The 18,325-nt window shown below is 41.5% G+C and overlaps 1 protein-coding gene across 3 annotated transcripts in view; it reads left to right on the top strand.

Annotated features, from left to right (window-relative positions):
- The window catches only part of LOC135377801 (E3 ubiquitin-protein ligase wwp-1-like), a 40,946-nt gene extending 24,725 nt beyond the window's left edge, over nt 1-16,221 (top strand). For all 3 annotated transcript variants that reach the window (XM_064610485.1, XM_064610486.1, XM_064610484.1), the window contains exons 10-24: nt 1,742-2,058; nt 7,264-7,359; nt 7,467-7,632; nt 8,850-8,904; nt 9,134-9,218; nt 9,491-9,616; nt 10,382-10,463; nt 10,654-10,725; nt 10,853-10,941; nt 11,016-11,175; nt 11,437-11,570; nt 11,638-11,778; nt 12,286-12,406; nt 12,483-12,684; nt 14,544-16,221. In XM_064610485.1, coding sequence (XP_064466555.1) covers nt 1,742-2,058; nt 7,264-7,359; nt 7,467-7,632; nt 8,850-8,904; nt 9,134-9,218; nt 9,491-9,616; nt 10,382-10,463; nt 10,654-10,725; nt 10,853-10,941; nt 11,016-11,175; nt 11,437-11,570; nt 11,638-11,778; nt 12,286-12,406; nt 12,483-12,684; nt 14,544-14,716 — 2,019 coding nt within the window. In that variant the 3' untranslated portion in view covers nt 14,717-16,221. The remainder of the gene's footprint in view (nt 1-1,741; nt 2,059-7,263; nt 7,360-7,466; nt 7,633-8,849; nt 8,905-9,133; nt 9,219-9,490; nt 9,617-10,381; nt 10,464-10,653; nt 10,726-10,852; nt 10,942-11,015; nt 11,176-11,436; nt 11,571-11,637; nt 11,779-12,285; nt 12,407-12,482; nt 12,685-14,543) is intronic.
- The last annotated feature ends 2,104 nt before the right edge of the window (nt 16,222-18,325 follow it).

Genomic DNA, 18,325 nt, shown 5'->3' with positions numbered 1-18,325 from the left:
CGCTGCCTTCTCTTTTGTTCTTCCTCCATGATCAACTTCATCTCCTTTGTAACAACTTCGATCTGGACACATAAATTACATTTGTAAGTTGCTCCTTCCGCTTCTGTCATGTTCTTAAATGGGGTTTCCCCTATGAAGGTCCACCGGTTGCAGGCACTGCATCGTACCATGTCAGTTTCGGTTTCTGCAGCCATGCTGTCTAGGTTACCCGCTTTGGCTCCCTTCGTCTCCTATACCACAACGCAACGCTACCTCACTGCGCCGTCGTTCTCTGTATTCACTCTGTTCACAGTGTGCACTCTGTACCACTTTCAGAAAGCTCACTTTTGGAACGATCCAAGCACGTTTTATACAACATGCTTTACCGCGCCGCCATCCATCCGCACGCCATCGGCTGTGGTGATGGCTATGACTTCCGCCCGGGTTGTCAGACGTGAATGGTAATCTTCCAGCTTCGGCGGCATCTCGGTACCCCCAGTTTGTTCCGTTTACCCGCAGTACATAAACCGGGTTGTTTCAATTATCCGAAGTTTTTTATCATTGCATATGTAGGAAACCAACCAAAGGTGACCCTATTGTTCCGTCTATCCGTAATTTCTGTTTAACCGAGTTTTGTTTAGCGGGAGTCCACCCCTAGCTTTCTGTAGAACTGTCCGTTTTGGTACGGAATTCTGTAAAGTTTTCAATTGACCTGCAACATTTTTGCAGTTTCACTCCCATGGTCCCAACTGCTTGGAGCACTGCTGCTGCTTGATGCAGCTGATACTGCGGACAATGATACGAAACACTGAAATTGCCTTGATGAACAAAAAAAGGAAAGTTTTAGCGCAGTATTGCTCGGAAATAAATCGTGAGAATTGAGGCTAACTTTTGTTGTGGGACGAATCGCTGCCATATGTTTGGCCATTGTACAACTCTTCTGTTTCTTTTTTGTTTGTTTTTTAACAGTTTGCATGAATTAAACTATGCAAGTATGATTCCCGATTCTTGCACTCCAAATTTGGAATAAAGGTTTTTCCTGAAAATTTCTGGCTCTAGCTATGACTTATTTGTTATTGTACTGGGCGACATACAGGTAGACTGCTTCTTACCAAGACCTTAGATTGGTGTGAAAGGATAATAAACATGTAGTGGCAGTACTCTTTGATGGCACAAAGTAATACATAATAGATTACATGAAGTAAAGTCTTCATATCTTCTAAATGAACTGCTAGACGTTCTATTGTGCTGGTTAAGGTGGCGCACACACTGATTCCTGCTACAAGAGCCACTGTAGTGCACACACTGTGGGAGAAAACTCTGGTTTAAACGTGTCCATTACATTTATATGCACATTATCTTCAACATCACTGTTCCCTCCCTTATCGGCAGTTTTTACCACCCTGCCACCTGAGGTACCTATTCTTCTTCTGTACATTTTTCGAGGTAGTGGTTATAGTGGTTACATGTCGCCACACTGGGCAGACAAACCTTACGTGTAACATCATGGCACCATTATTCCTCTTAACTTGGTCAATATAACTTAATTCACTCTTCTGCTCACAAGAGATTAGTACATCATGGTCACAGTTGCTTTTGCACTGAAAAAATAAAATTGGTTACTAAAGTGGGCCTCTGTATGAGAGAGAGCTTGCTAAGTTCAAAGAACTAAGGCGAACACATTCATGTGTATTGCTTACATTTACACTGTGAAATGCACAGCCAACTGCCAGTGTACCACATTCTTATTTTTATTTCACAGAGAGCAACAGGTACGCCTTCCACTAGTCAGTCAAATCCTCGTCGTGGCACTGTAATTCACACTCCTGAAGTGTCGCCCGAGGTGCCTCAGGTAGCCCCGAGCGCTAGTCAGGTGCGGGCTAATGCTCGTCGCAGTGGTGCTGCCGCCCCTTCATCACCTAGTGGAGGTGCAATGAGGGGCAGTGCCAGTGCATTGCATGCTGGCAACGGTCATGCAGTCCCTGCAACAACAGCTGCTGTGCCCCCTACTGTACCTACTTCAACAACAAGCTGCAGTAGCAACAGTTCACTTCAGGAAGAAGAAGCCTTGCCATTGGGGTGAGTCTTTCATGGTGTAACGTTTTCTCTTTAGATTCTGAATCCTCAGGAAGACACCGAAAACAGCCTTGTATAGTATGATTCTGCTGTGAAGCACCAAAGCAATTCCCACTTCCACCATAATTTCATAACTCGCAGTGCAAGCATAGATGATGCACTCCCACACACTGTAACGACAGGCACCTGCTCTTCACACTTTTGTAATATTATTCACAGTCTTCACCAGATCAGTCACTGAAAGCCTGAGTCTGCATGAATCGTTTGTGTTCATACTATTTTTTTCACACTGCTGTGAAACCAGGAGCACATTGAACAACAAAGAACCCTTTGACTGTGCGTGCTATCAGAACTGCGATTATGTAACTACTGCTCTGTTACTTCCACAATCCTTTTCCCTTCGTGCCAGTGCATTGCATGCATTCCTTCATGCATCGTGAGGTCTCCAGCACATTCGGGGCTTCAGTTGATTGCAACACACACTGAACATCCATGTGAGGCCTTCAGTTTGGTAAAATCCCGGTTAAATATCAAAATTTTGTTGGGGCTGAGCTAAACACTGTTGTTCACCGTTGCCATGCGCAGCCAAAACCCACGTTTGGAATGCATTTTTTCAATTTCGATTTGTAGTAGGGACCTTTTGCGTTGCTATACTTTGGAGCTTGAACCAATCGTCAGCAATATATTCAAATCATGGATGTGTGTGATGACAGCGATAATCGAGGAGTTCGATGTGGCAGTATTTCGACATAGTTTTTCCAGTCGTGGTGTGTGACCGCAGGTTAGAAATACCAGCTAGGACTCGATAATGCTGCAGAATCATTTGAAACTGCATGCACTGTTGTTACAGATGATAGCAAGATGTATATGGCTTTAGACGAAATGAAAGAAGCGCTGGACACGAACGTCGCAGAAATGATCACACGTGATAAGCACAGCCATACAGCATTGTCGGGGGTCGCGGTTTTACAGCACTAATGAATCATCACTGCCAGCTATGCATACTGTCAGTAACGACATTCTCACATGTGATGTCACGTATGCATGCACAGTGAAACTGTACAATTTTTCGCTTACACAGCAGTTGCAGAAGGCATTGAAGAGAGCACTTGCTATCTTCATTTTCCTTCATGATAAACTTGAGGTGAGATGTGCTCATCAGTCCCACATTCTGAACACTTCATTACTCTTTGCTTCTATTCTCTCTGTCTGCTTCACCAGCACTTATAATACCAACGTTCAGTATGTTCAGGAGTCCATGAAGGATTTTTGAAGTGCAAGTGTTTTTTATGGTTTTGAGTTTGCCTCATGAGAGAAACACGTTTAATTGTGAAAATAATTTGACTACATGTGCAGATAAGCTTTATCCTACGACTAGGGTTCCAGGTTTTCAGAGTTTACTTTTTGCGCATATCCGTAGGATGTTTTTTGGAGTTTATTATGTTCGGAGGCTTCTGGAGTTTTTCGTCTTTCATTTATTGTGTCTCTGTTAATATCCAAAGTTCGGAGTAAAAAAACTGCTTTTCCAGGCAGACCTCGGAAATGGCTGAAATGGCCTCAAAATGCCCTCATATCGAATAGCGTCACTAAATAAGGTACACTATTCAGTGACTCCAATGGCAACTTGCATCTAGGCAAGAATGTAGTTCACTGCATTACACGGATGCGTCGCAAAAAACAGCTGCACGGTGGATTTGGTTTAACAAAGCCACCCTTGCGTGTCGCAGGGGTTATCCAGTGATGCGAGGTAACCTAGACACCAAAGGAAACGATCCAAACAGTCAACCAGTCATCAAGGCATGGCTTTACTTGCTCAGTTCTCGATTATTGGAACACACAAATGGAGAGTTTTTAGGATAAATCCCAATTGCATCAAATTTTACCTGTGTGTGTGTTTTTCAGATTTTTTTGAATAAATCCGAAAACCCGGAATCCTACGCATGACGTGATATTCGAAATTTGATTCGTATTAGAAAATTTCAATATTCGCACGCCTCTATGTGACAACAATGGGAGGACTGATGAATCTGGAGTGGGCATCTCAGTGTCCCTTTGTTCCCCTTGCACGATTGATGCTGCCCCTCTTGGACATTAGATCTTAACGTGCAGAAAGTGTACTGATTATAGAAGTACATATAACACAACAATTAGCACAATATTTAGAGCATGTGTTCCTAGCACTTGGAGATCACTGACAATCTCCATATATAACTCTGTGCTGTACAAGCAGGCTAGCCCCAATCTTGTATAATCTATGTTTGAGTTTATTTAATGAAATGGTTATTTAACATACACATGAATGACGAGGAAATTGACTAGCCTCGCCTTTCAATATACTCTGGCAGCAAAGACAACGGCTTGCACGTGATCAAACAAATATCAATCACTTAAGTTAACGCAACAAAAGTACAACTAAATAGATGAACATTGAACTTTACATGGCACATATACAAAAAGATATGTACAGACAATCAACCATGATATATGCACTCAAGCCCTACGTATATCCGAGGGCTATTTACCAAACGTACATTTGTCTTATTTTTGTTCATTTAACAAGAACATCCGAAACATAGTGCATTTGGATGTACGACGTAAACGTTCCTCAGTAAAACTGTATTTGTTTAGTACGCTAGGCAATTGATAATGTAACGTCTGTAAACCGTAGTTCGTTCTTGGGCACGGAACACACCAGTGTTCTGGATTCCTAGTTTGTCGGGACTGGGGCCTTTTTTGTAAGTTAGCACAGCTGCGCAGTATTGCCTTATTCTGCCACATCTCCGACTTCACAGAAGCCAAGAGTTGGTATTCATACAGTGAGCCCAGTCTCGTAACATTAAAATTTAAAAACAGACTGGAAGAGTGAGCGGCATGGGGAAGATTTGCAACAACCCAAAGCGCATTTTTTTGTAGTGTTACTAATTGGGTAATTGACTTCTTCGTTCCATTTCCCCAGACGAGATGGCAGTAATGTAAGTGTAAACCGAAAAGCGTACGATATAATAACAATTTTTGTTTGGTTGGTAGGAATTGGCATCGTCTCATCGTGCCCTGTACCTTATTATAGTTTAGAACGTACGTGGTCACAGTGGGGTTGTTGGAATATATGTTGTGGAATATGCCGTATTTGCTTGCATATTGGATGCACTTGCGTATTGAACACACCGAAATGCTGGTACCTTTTTCTTCCCCGCACATTAAACGCACCCCGACTTTAGCAGCATGGCCGAATCGTCTTGCGCAGCGCCAGCCAGCGTATTGTGGAAGCAGCGCCTTTCGCCAGTGTGATGAACGCCAAAAGTGACAGACATGGAGGAGTATTTCATCCATGCTTGATAGAACAGTTTGATGAGGGAGAATCACGACATTTGATTACGGAGAGATCGCCATATCTCAGGATAAATCGTGACAATGAGGCAGAATCGCGACGTTCAATTCCGGGGAGATCGCCGTGGATGTCTCAGAACTGGAGTCAATTGTACCTTAAGTGCTGGGTTCCAATTTTCCCCCACATATTGAACGCACCCCCTCAATGGCATGATGTTTTTGGGTAACAAATGTGCGTCTCATACGCGAGTAAATATGGTAATGATGCTTCCTTTTCTTTGTTTTTTAATTATTATTTCTCATAGATTGAGAAGTTACCCGTCAAAAAGAACTCTGTACAAGTTAAGTTACCGTATGAAAAATGTAACTAAGTCAATAACGAAGTTCTTCAGCCTGAAATGTAACTCGCAGTTACTGAGTTACTTAAAAAAAAAGAACGAGTTACTTCCAAGTTACTTCGGACACAAAATAGCATTACGCAGGTGCAGCGCGCGTGAGCAGTTGAGTTAGACCTTGAGTTGCCTGCGGAGGAGTGCAACACGCTTAGATCGTTTTCGTTTATGCCCAACAATAGACCTCTCTCTGTTTGTAAACAAATGATGTCATAGTGTTCGACAGCGCCACAAATTTGGTAGAATTGAACTACGCTCGAAGCTAGAGGTGAACAAGGTTGCGACCGAAAGTCACGCTCTTGAGGGGATAACCATATGGTCCCTTAAAGGGACGCGACCTTCAGTCCTGCTTTTCTTTCAGTGGGAGGCAGCGAACAAGTGCCCATTGTGGAACCCAGCCCTCTCCTTCTGATTTGTTTCGGTTTCAGTCTGTCTACTCACGTCATGATGACATTTATCTGGTAGAGGTCTATTCGAACGATTTGCATCTTACTCCCTGTGAGCGCACAATGGTTCAGCTTCATTTCAATGGCAGCGGTTCTTACTTCCTGAATAAAATACTGTCTTTGATTGAATGTCACGTTTTATGGCAAAAAATGCTGTGAAGGGACCGGAGAGAAAGCAAGAAAATATGTGGACGTAAGTGAAAAACGAGTTAAAAGTAACTTGGAACTTAAGTTACTTTGGCAAAGTTACCTGAGAAAGAAACGAGTTCCCCTGAAAGTTACCACGGCGCAAAAGTACAGAGTTAAGTTACAAGTTACCAAAAAATGGAACTTAGTTACAGTAACGAGTTACCTCGAACTCTGTTATTTCTATTACTGCTGTTCCCATATACACTGTATTTTCTCAAGTTTAAGGACCCCTCCCCCACATTGGCCAACCTGGTTTTGAAAAAAAAAAAAAAAAAGTTTGCACATGAATCTAAGGACCCACTCCGCTCACGCGACCGCGTCGAGGTGTCACATGACCGACATGACCAGGAGCAAGTCTACCTCCTTTCCTATTGTATGAATCAGAGTTGCGAAGCTTGTGAACTGTGAATTGGCGGTGTTGCAGTCTCTCGATGTTTACATTAACGAGGCTTTCGAGGAAAATGTGCACGTGGAAGGATGGATCCAGGCTAGCCGCTGAGAGCAGACACCGACCAGAGAAAAAGTGTCACCAGGGGGCATTGTGCTTTGGGTCTCTGATGCGTAGAAGGGCGTACAGCCAGAAATGATTGAGGAATCATTCAAGAAGTGTGCCATAAGCAATGCTTTTAATGACCCAGAAGGCAATATACTATGGGGGATCGACGACTCCGCAAAGAACTCTGACTCCGAGTCTGTCTTGTCATTCTAAGCTCCCCGTGCTTGAGTGTAAGGACCGTCCCCTACTTTGGGCAAATCTCATTTTAAGAAAAAGGAGGGGGTCCTTAGCATTGAGAAAATATGGTACATAATCACTTTTGCTGCTGTGTGTTTAGCAATGTTGTCTCTTTTTGTAGGTGGGAAGTTCGGTATGATCAGTTCAATAGGAAATACTATGTGGATCACAACACAAGAAGCACAACATGGGAACGACCTCAACCGCTGCCACCTGGGTGAGTGCTATGCAGGGCAGTAAAATGAGGGTCCTGTGAAATCTAACCCTAGATGTTATTTGCAAAAATTTTGTCTCTCTGATATGCTTAATAAGACATTGTTCCAGATGGGAAATGCGAAGGGACAACAGAGGTCGCGTGTATTACGTGGACCACAACACTAGGACTACTACTTGGCAGCGTCCTACTGCTGAGAGTGTTCGGAATTACCAGCATTGGCAATCCACACAGGCTCAAGCAATGCAGCAATGCCAACAACGGTTCCTCTATCATGTGAGCAATATTTTATGAATGGTTATTAAATGGTGACAACTTGAACATTGACAACAGCTATTTCGTGACGAGTTTTTGTTGCCGATGTACCATACCTGTAGGTACAATGGACAGTGCTCTAAACTGAATGGTAATTAAAGGCATGATTGAAGGCATTGCACTGCTGAACACGTTTAACTAGCGTGATAATCCAAAGTATGAGTGAATGCTCAGGTATGCACCACTGCACACTTCTCAAGCAGCTTTTGTCTCAGTCCTGTTAACTGGATGCAGCCATCCATTGCAAGCATAACAACCCAAGCAAAATAAACACAAATCTGAAAGAATTCATTGAAATCTAATCAGTATGCATCAGAATCGAAGAACGTCATGAGTAAGATTTTTCGTATTCGGCATTTGCCAAAAAAAACAACATGCCTCAAAAGTTTTTTTTTTTTTTTTAAATCTGCATACTATTCCGAAAAATCCGAAAATGACGTTAAGTTGCGGACTCCATAGGGAGTGAATCAGTATTTCTGGAAAGTGGCAGCAATACTTTTTTTCCCCTGAGAGGGCAAAAAAATGAAAATTCCAATGTCAGTTCCTGTTCTGAAAACGTGCCTGGTGCCCGGTCATCTTTGGGTGAAGGACCAGTTTCATTGTTTGTGTTTTCAGTCAAGCATGACCTCACACCATTAAGAACACTGGCTGGTTAGCCCTTTGCAAGGATAGGACACAGAGCGAGATCAGTGACCTTTTTGTGTTCCATTCTAGATGTGCTCTTTCCTTCCACTTAATCCCACTGCTTAATTTTACCACTTGTGCTGGTGGTGATGAATTGTGAATTGAAATGACGTGTATTGATTTAATTGGCACTTGGATGAAAATGAGCAGGGAAACCTGTCATATTCTCAATTTTTCAATAACTGCATGTCAGAATGGAATAGAATTTATGGGAGCCTGACCAAGACTTGCTGCAGAACACAAAGTAGCTGAAAGCTTTTGAACCACATTTGAGAAATGACATAATTTGCCACAGTGCTGCTGATATAGTCATAAAATATGACTTAAAAAAATTACGCAAACATTGTTTCTGCATTTCTCACTTCAACACATGAGCAGATTCACGATGGCCTTGTGTCACATTCTGGACTTTCTTTTCATTTTAGTTATCAAGCAGGAGTATGCTATAAAGTGCATTTTGTACTTCAAATGTTGTTGTTTCTTGTCTCTTTCAGACACCTGTACAGGTGGAAGATGATGATCCCCTAGGTCCTCTTCCTGAAGGTTGGGGTAAGTATGATATTGACCACTAAAAAAGAAAAGTAGTGACAGAGTTACTCCTTAACACCACATAAAATTTTGTTAATTTTTGTGCAGCATAATGTGAGAAAGGGTTGCAATTCTCATTCTATTATTTGGATACTTCACTGGACCTGGAGTTGCCCTTGTTTCTTTTCCCTTGCGCTCTGAATTCTGTAGACACGCCTGAATGCTGACACTCCATTTTCTTTTGAATCAGAGAAGAGGATTGACCCTAACAACCGTGTGTACTTCGTCAATCACAAGAACAAGACAACCCAATGGGAGGACCCTCGAACACAGGGGTTAGTGACTACATTACTGTATTGTCCTGCTACCTCAGATATATTCTGATTTTGAATTTGATATTGTGTGCGCAGGCATTGAAATCACTAGCGGCCTGAAGATGTCGAGGGTTTAAATTCTATATAACATTCCAGTTCACAGAAGCAATGTCACATACTTCCTACCAGCAATATGTACAGCATCAGTGTACCAGCAATAAATTCCTAGAAAAAAAAAACACTTTTTATTGAAATGGTATTCGAAGAATAATGGAATGGGAACTACTTTTCAGGAAAGAGGAGCCACTTCCCCCTGGATGGGAAATAAAATACACACCAGATCGGGTTCGTTATTTTGTGGACCACAACACAAAGACAACCACATTCAAAGACCCTCGGCCTTCGTACGCTTCGAAAGGGTGAGTCGATTGCTTTGTGATATGGTAGACTTGGAAGTGTCTGTTTTGATCATTGATGTCATCCTTCCATTTTCTGCACAGAGTTTCCTCGTTCATATGCTGCAACTAAAACCTTTGCTTCCTCTTACTGATTTACATTTACAGTGCCTTGCATGTTCACCTTGCAGGCATTAACACTGCAGTGTACCCACATCTCAGCTGGCTTGGTATATGTTTCACTGCATGTAGCATGCTCTTTTCAAAAATCACTCGTAATTTTTTACGTTGAAGCATTTCTATGGTGTGAATGACTAGAAAAATGGCCCCAGCATGTCATTCTTTGATGTGCCTGCTAGGTGCACTGCAAAGACTGCTGCTGCAGGTTGTTTTTCTTAAATAGCCATGAAAGTGGTATCAATTTTAAGGTTACTGGAACATTTGATGTTAACTGAAACTCAATAACTAAAAAAGTCTTGAAAAGCCTTGAAATTAAATTTGGACAAGGTCATTCCTGTAGGTCCATTCTTTTCGAAAGAAAAGTGCTGCACCAGTTCTTAAGTACATGTGAGGTCTCTGACAAAAAGAACGCGAGAGGGTTGCACTCCTTGGAACTAGTTCAGGAGGTGCAGGCAGTGCAGACGAAAAGAATGAACCTTGTATGTATCATTTCACAATGTTTGAGATTAAATGTCTGATTTGAGTTATTTTTTCTTAGGTCTAGCTGAACTGGGGTCTGTTATTTTAGGGCATACTGGCATATAGGTGCATTATACTATTGTTTTTCAGGCCAAAAGGAGCTTATGGTGTTCCACTTGCCTATGAGAGGAATTTTAAATGGAAACTGACACAGTTTCGTTACCTCTGTCATGTGAGTGCACCCTTTTTGTTGAGTTGGTTTAACTGAGCCTTTGTTGGATTTTTTTTTTTTTTGTCTTTTCATAAGCTTTGATTTTTACATTTTAATCTTGTCCTTGCTGCCAACTTGTGCACTATTGTTTTGTCACTTGGGAACTTCACACTACAATTCGGGAGCTTTCACCTTTGATGTTTTCCTCCAGTGCAATTCACTACCAAGTCACATCAAGATAACTGTCTCAAGACAGAACATCTTTGAAGATTCCTTTAGTCAAGTAAGTTGAGTTAAGGCAGTGTTACTATGACACTTTTTCAATAACTTGTTCTGCACTTTTCACTGAGAGGCACAAGTAGGCCATTGACAGTAACATTGCACATTGATAATCATGCCTAACATTTCAGATAATGCGCGTACCCCCGCATGAGCTGAGGAGAAGGCTCTTCATAACATTTAAGGGTGAAGAAGGGCTTGACTATGGAGGGATTGCAAGGCACGTTTTGGACTTCTTAAACTTAGTTCCTAACACATTTGTAATTATTTGTAACCCAATCATTGTCATTTCAGGGAGTGGTTTTTTCTATTGTCTCATGAGGTTCTCAACCCCATGTACTGCTTGTTTGAGTATGCTGGCAAGAATAATTACAGCCTGCAGATCAACCCGGCATCTTCGGTGAACCCAGACCACCTACTCTACTTCCGCTTCATTGGCCGGTTTATTGCCATGGTGAGCATTAGGACGCACATCCATATGGTGCAGAATTTTAACTGCTTAGGTGACAGAATGATCTGTTGTGTTCGGGTGTTTGCACGAACATTCATGGGTTTTGTGATATGTGGTACACAGTTGCTTGTGTTGCGCCATTTTCCCAATATTCTTCTGTAGTGCATCACACTCTAGAAAGGGTCAGAGTAAACAATCTGTGCACTCACATCACTAAAATGTGCTATATACGACTTACTGGATGCAATTTTTTCACCTTACTAGGCTCTGTTTCATGGGAAGTTTATCTATAGCGGATTCACTTTGCCTTTTTACAAGCGAATGCTGGGCAAGAAATTGACAATGAAAGACATTGAATCTATAGACAATGAATTCTACAACTCGCTTATCTGGATCAAGTGAGTGTGTCTTTAAATGCTACTGTCTGTCGCTCTCTCTAGTATCTTACACAGGTCTCATTTACAGAGAAAACAACATTGAAGAATGTTCCTTAGAGTTGTACTTCAGTGTAGATTTTGAGGTACTTGGCCAGATACAGTCTCATGAGCTCAAACCAGGTGGTGGGGAGATTCGTGTTACAGAAGAGAACAAAGATGAGTACCTCAGGTATGGTGGTTCTGTTTGTATAGTCCTTCTATCACAAGAACAGTTGGAACTTCACTTTTGACTTTCAAACCGAAATTGCACATAGGAAAAGATGTCTGGGCTCTCAAACTACAAGATTTATTTTTTCTGCATGTACAATAAGGAAAAGCAATGTAGCTCAAGTGCATGAGCTACTGCCGCTTCTTGAGAATATTCGATTGTGTAACAGCATTTCTCCTCCCCCACTTTCTCCTCACTCTCCTCTCGCCTCCTGCTGGGGCATTGGGAAGAGCCAGCACGTGCCCATGGAACAGCATAAAAGTTCAGGTTAACCAATGTTGCTACACGAATGGTTCGGGTTAAGCGATTTCTTTTTCTTTTTTTGCATGCTAGTCTATGGGAAACCACACAAACAGCCTCACGTTGTTCGGCGTATCCGAGAATTCGTGAAAAATGAGTTCATCTTAACAGGTGTCTACTGTAGAATGCAAAACAGAAAATGTTGACATTAAAACATTATTTGTATAGGTTGATGACAGATTGGCGCTTCTCGAGGGGCCAGGAGGAACAGACAAAATCCTTTCTGGATGGCTTTAACGAAGTGCTTCCACTTGAATGGCTGCACTACTTTGATGAGCGAGAACTGGAAGTGAGCATTCTTCTAGTTTCTGGTAGTTTGTGGCTCTGCCCTTTACCCTAATAGCCTTTGGATACTTGCATTGTAGCTCATGCTGTGCGGCATGCAAGAAATTGACATTGATGACTGGCAGCGTAACACCATCTATCGACACTACACGCGCAACAGTAAGCAAGTAATTTGGTTCTGGCAATTCATCCGTGACATGGACAACGAGAAGCGGGCACGCCTTCTACAGTTCGTCACCGGTACTTGTCGTGTCCCCGTAGGCGGCTTTGCCGAGCTAATGGGTATGTTTGTCTTTTCTTCTGATCTGTTGCTAATTAGTAAAGTCGTGGCATAAAGTGTAAGTTAGCATCCGTGTCAAATGATAAGTTGTGTCGACGGGGGCCTTCATTCCGGGGGCACATCATCACCTGATGATGTGCACAAGTGAGGAGCTTCAGGAGGAAATCTGTCAAAGGAGGGTGCGACATTGCCATGACATTTTGTGTGATGGTAAGATGTTGTGGTCACTGGAGAAGGAATTAATCATGCAGCCTGATAAAAAATACAGTTGCATATCATCCCGGCAGTACAAAAGCATTATTACAGGGCTTGTGACATTGTACTGCGCACTGGACTGATGAGCAGAGAACAGAAGTTCCTGACGTAGTTAACAGGTAGTCTGATGACATTAGATGAATGAGAGCCTGGGTCGCTCTAATTTCTTCGCATTATTTTTGTGTGGCTATTGCTTGATTTTCATAATCCTTGGATTGCACATTAACAGTGCTGCAAATAATTACCATGCACATATCTAACCATGATGTACACATAATGTAACGTAAACTGTCATTACCACTTAACAACAACAACTTTATTTGTAAAGTGGGAATTTGTTAAAGCAACAATATGGAAACTGAAAACTTGCCATCAAGTGATTCTTTATTATGCTTAACAAAATAATGCAAAAGATAAATGTTTTTTTAATAAAATTTGCAGCCAATGAAGTTTTATTGCAGTGACTTTTCATGCAGCAGCCCTCTGAAGTGTTATAGCCACAGGTTGTAATTTTGCTTCAGCGATGCTCAAGACAGTCCTCTGTTGCACATTCTTGTGAAATCTACAGTGTTGTGGTTGCTCATTCTTAACATCAGTCGAAACTGAGACTGGACATGCATCTTTGGTTTGGTGTTCCTTATCTTCAGCCAAGTGCAGCAGTGGTCAGAGCTGTTAATTGAGCTGATAATTGATACTGAGCAACATTATCTGCACTTGGGATTGTACAGCAATTGTTAGTGCCCGCAGCACACGACCGTCTTAACTGCACGTTGAATTCTGTGGATCGAACTCCTTCAAATACATATGTTATTAAACGATGGGAGTGAAGGGATGTTAGCATTATGGCAGAAATTCTGCTTTCTTTGTGGTAAAACAGTTCACACACAGTTTTTAAAGGTTATGGTGCCTGGCAATTCCAAATCATGTACAGCATTGGAATCCTTAGGCATCTGATAAGAAATGTCACAATGAGCCCAGTCTGTCACCAGATGCAAACACTGCTAATAAGCAGATTACCATGGCACAGTCATCAGTTCTCTATCAGACTGCCCGCCACGTACAACAGCCACCAGAAAAAAGTATTGCCACGTGCTGCGTCCTTTTAGCAATACACAAAACAGAATAATCTGATTTATGACCGCAGAAAGCTGTGCACATCCTTTTGCTGTCATTAATAGATTCAGAGAAAGTATGAGGAATGTTGAAGTACAACAGGCAGACAGGCAGTGTGCCAGGGAAATAAATGAACTGCACATACAAAGTGAGCAGACAAAGCTAAGCTTCCTAGAGAAGGACCAAACCTGTGTTTCAGGTGGACAAATTGTGTCTGCTTTGATCTTCTGGGCTCCACAGAATGCTATTTGTCAGATATGGCAGCACCACATCTGTTGCAGACAACTCTACCCAGAGGCTGTGTGCACAGGAACAATCACTTTAGTTCTCCCACAGCTCTTCTGTTAGGGTGCGGACAAGTATTAAGTATACCGGAGTGACAATGAAACCCACCAGAATGAAGCACACGACAAATGGCTTGTTTAAGTGCAAGTTTTGCCCTGCAGCTGGTTCAAATTAATTGCTTCATGAACCTCTCCTTTTTCTGTTTTAGGGAGCAATGGGCCACAACGCTTTTGCATAGAAAAGGTTGGCAAAGATACATGGCTGCCACGAAGCCACACTTGCTTTAATCGTCTAGACCTACCCCCCTACAAGAGTTACGAGCAGCTTGTTGAAAAGCTGACCTATGCTATTGAGGAGACTGAAGGATTTGCGCAGGAATGATGCCTACTGCACTTCTAGACAATGGGGGATTGTACACTCCAGCCACCAGAATCTATGGGGAACTGTGCAAGTGTCTGACCTTTTGCTGGTCTAAAAATGATGTATCAGCTGCAAACAGCGAAGTGTATAATGGAAAGTTTGGCTAGCATTTTTTAGTGTCCTATGTTCTTGTAATGTGCTTGAAGCTCTAGCTTTATATGATATCATCTGGATAGGATACATGTTGATGACCTACTAAGTGAAAATAACAAAAGGGTGAAACGAGAGTACAGACACAGTATTTAGATGCATATGTGGTGCAGTGAGTGAGCTGTTTCAGTGCCCCATGCCTGTTTCCATGTATGTTCCTAAATACTGTTCTAAGTTTCCACCCTGTGGCCTTAGAAGTTTGACTTCACAGAACATTCCACTACTCAGGCCATACTAATGCTTGTATAATGGGGACCTAGAGACTGAGAGCTTCTTACAAATGTTTCAACCGTACCTTGGCTGAACCCTAGTTTTCCACCAGATGTGACTGGTCAGATTTATCCTTCCGCATTGTACCATACAATGAAGATCATGCTAAGGTGCAACACGGAAGTTGTGGCATCTGAAGCAATTCTGGAATCCGGTGGCAAGATATGGAGCCGGTCGGATCAGGCACTACTGTAGAACCTTCTTATACATAGTGAAGTTGGTCAGACCCCTAAGAAACTTCACTATATATCAGTAATTCATGGTTGGGATTTCAAAACATGAAGCCACACATTTACTTCACTACATGTAGGTTCACTATATAGAGGTTTTACTGTATCTGTTTGTAGGGGAGGGTGTATACATGTGAGCGGTTCTTGTTTCGGTTCCACAACAACATATGTGTCTGGCAGTGACCACTGTCGCTTGTCCCAGCTCCCGTACATGCATATCTGTGCCCTCCCCTACAAACAGATAGGTCTGGCCAGCTTCATATCTCGTGCATAGGTGCTCAAGTTTCTTCAGAGGCTACAGCTTGTGTGTTGCACATAAGTATGATTTTTGTTGTACCTTTCAAAAGTCTGAGTGCAGATGCTGTGATGTGACAATGAGAATGTTCATTATCGTCACATGGCAAAAAGTACATTGGTTCACGCTTTATTTGGTTTCAGTAGCTGTAAGTATTGTATCTCAAATTTATCTGTCATGAATGGTGAATCATATCTTTGGTGGTTTTCATCAAGCTATGGTTGCACAGTGCACATGCATTTGAAGCTTTCTAGTTCAGTCTGTCTTCCATAATCAAACATAAACGTAGGCCCAGGGGAAATGTCAATTGTTAGGCTGTGTTGAAACCATGTTCATTTTCAAGTTAGTCCATCATTGCTGGAGTACAGTACTGAATGAAAGTGGAAAGTTTTGTGATCTGTACTGCGGAAGAAACATTTGACCATTGATAGAGGTCTTCAGATGTTCAAGGAAGTTCACATGTGAGTGTTAACATCTTTACATGAATTAAATTCTGAATAAAAATGATTTTAATGATTTTATTTCTACTGGGGCTGCACTTGCATACGTGATAGTACTTTAACAAAGGGCGTGCTAAAGCAACGACATGTGCCCTGCTCCTCAATACGGAATCCCTCCCAAATTTCCCTCGAAATTTGTTTATTCGTGAGGCTAACATAGGACCGAGTTGCCAATAAATTTCAAACATGAGAATAACTTTCACTGCAACTGATGTGCTGACAAAAAAGTGTCCTATGTCACTATTTCATGTCAGTATGCAAAATAAGCTTCTACTAGTGAGAAAGATCTAGGAATAAGCACGAGGCTCAAACAATTGAGTGAGTAATATTTGGTGAGATTGAGGCAGCAGCTACAGATGAATCAGACTTGTCTTTTTTTTTTCTCTCTCTTTTTTATAACCTTAGATGTGGTGGGGGCTTCTGTTCCAATCTCTCCCAAAATAGCTGTGGTAATTGTGCCCTTTTCTGTTCTCTTCCTTTTTTGTTGTCTGCATTTACCACTTGCGGTTTTATTTCTCAAATTCAATCATCTGTTCCATGTAATTTACTTTTCACCTCAGTTTTGTCCATTTGTTCAAACCTCAATCTATTCCTAGGAAGCAAAATTCTTAGATTGTTGCATTTCTTTGTACCCATACCACAAGGAGAAGTGTGCTCATTGGGCTGTTTTTTTTTATAAGCATTACTACTGAAGGCTGCTGCCATTACTTACCAGACCATAAGTGAGGCTAACAGCCCATCTGAGAAACTTCCAGTGAGCTGGAAGCTAACCAATTGCCATTCAACCATGACCATCTATTAAAACCAAATGACAACCTCTACAAACTGCTAACTGTGACAGCAAAATGTGCATCATTTCCAGAATAGAGGAGTGAGATGAGGACGTCCTCTCCTTCAGTGTGAAGGATTTTCAAATCTTGCACATTGCACTGTACATTCTGCGTGACTTTTATGTGTGGGCCCATTTTGTTTGTGAGAAAAACATTTAATGCATGCAATATCTTGTCTATGATTCTTGGAGGTGGACTTCTTTTCTCTCTTTTTAAGATTTAGCTAATTTAAGAATTTATATAGAGCAAAAATTGATGAGATAATGGAAAGGTATCTATCTGATAGGCCACTTACTATGACATACCTCTCAGCAATTTTTCAGATCTTGTGCATCTTTCACATTCATGAGATTTAAGTTTTGTGTTGAAGAAAATTGCTTATAATATGTTAGTTTATTGACTAGTTTGAACTGTCCGTAATGAGTTCAATACATCACATGGATTTTATTTTTATGAGACGGTACTCTTTCAGTGTATTGATGTAGAGGTAGTCTATAAGAAAATCACTTGCATAGAATAACAAAGGTACCAACAACAAGTAACATTTATTATTTGTCTTATCAAAATTTACCTCTGAGCACGATTGGAATGGAGGCTACAGCCACAAGGAAATTGCCACATACTTCAGAATGCTATGTCTTGACAAGTAAACACTTTAAATCCTTTTGTAATGAAGTTTGTGTGTTGCCATCCGGTTTTTTACTTTTTTCTTTTCTACTACTAATGGTGATTCCACCTGTAAACATCACTCTGTACACACAGAATTGTCACAGTTACAACATGAGAAAAAAAAGTCTTCCAGGGCAAAGCCAGGAGGGGCTCAACAGTACTCCTCTGATCTTTTAATTTTGCTTGCTTTCACCTACCAAGTTATAGATATGCCATTTAATAGTACTGACCACTAGTACTTGTACATACAAAGTGAATGAGCCTCTCTAAACACCACCAGAAAGGAAACAACAGGCACACCTTGTACATAGATGGATTGCATGTTGTCTATCCAATGGTGCAGGGACTACAACGAAGCAAAAAAATTGAGAACATTCAGGATCCTGGGAGGCAAGTTTGTCTTCCATCAAACTGTATATACTGTGTAAATGCTTGGTGTCTTTTTTTTTTCTTTTTTAAGTGCCATTTTCGGCTGTGCTCAATGCAGGATATCTAATGTAGTCTAGGCTATCTTTACTTCAAGTGTTCTACAAAAGAGATATGCCCTATCCCTAAGTGCAACATTAACTGTTTCACATCCGTTCAGATATGTTGCACAGCAAAGAAGCTGCCCCTGCATTTATGCA

This window comes from Ornithodoros turicata, chromosome 1 (genome assembly GCF_037126465.1).
Source record: "Ornithodoros turicata isolate Travis chromosome 1, ASM3712646v1, whole genome shotgun sequence".
Classification (NCBI taxonomy): Eukaryota; Metazoa; Arthropoda; class Arachnida; order Ixodida; family Argasidae; genus Ornithodoros; species Ornithodoros turicata.
The sequence above is the reverse complement of the archived record's forward strand: the minus strand, read 5'-3'. Positions and strand labels throughout refer to the sequence as shown.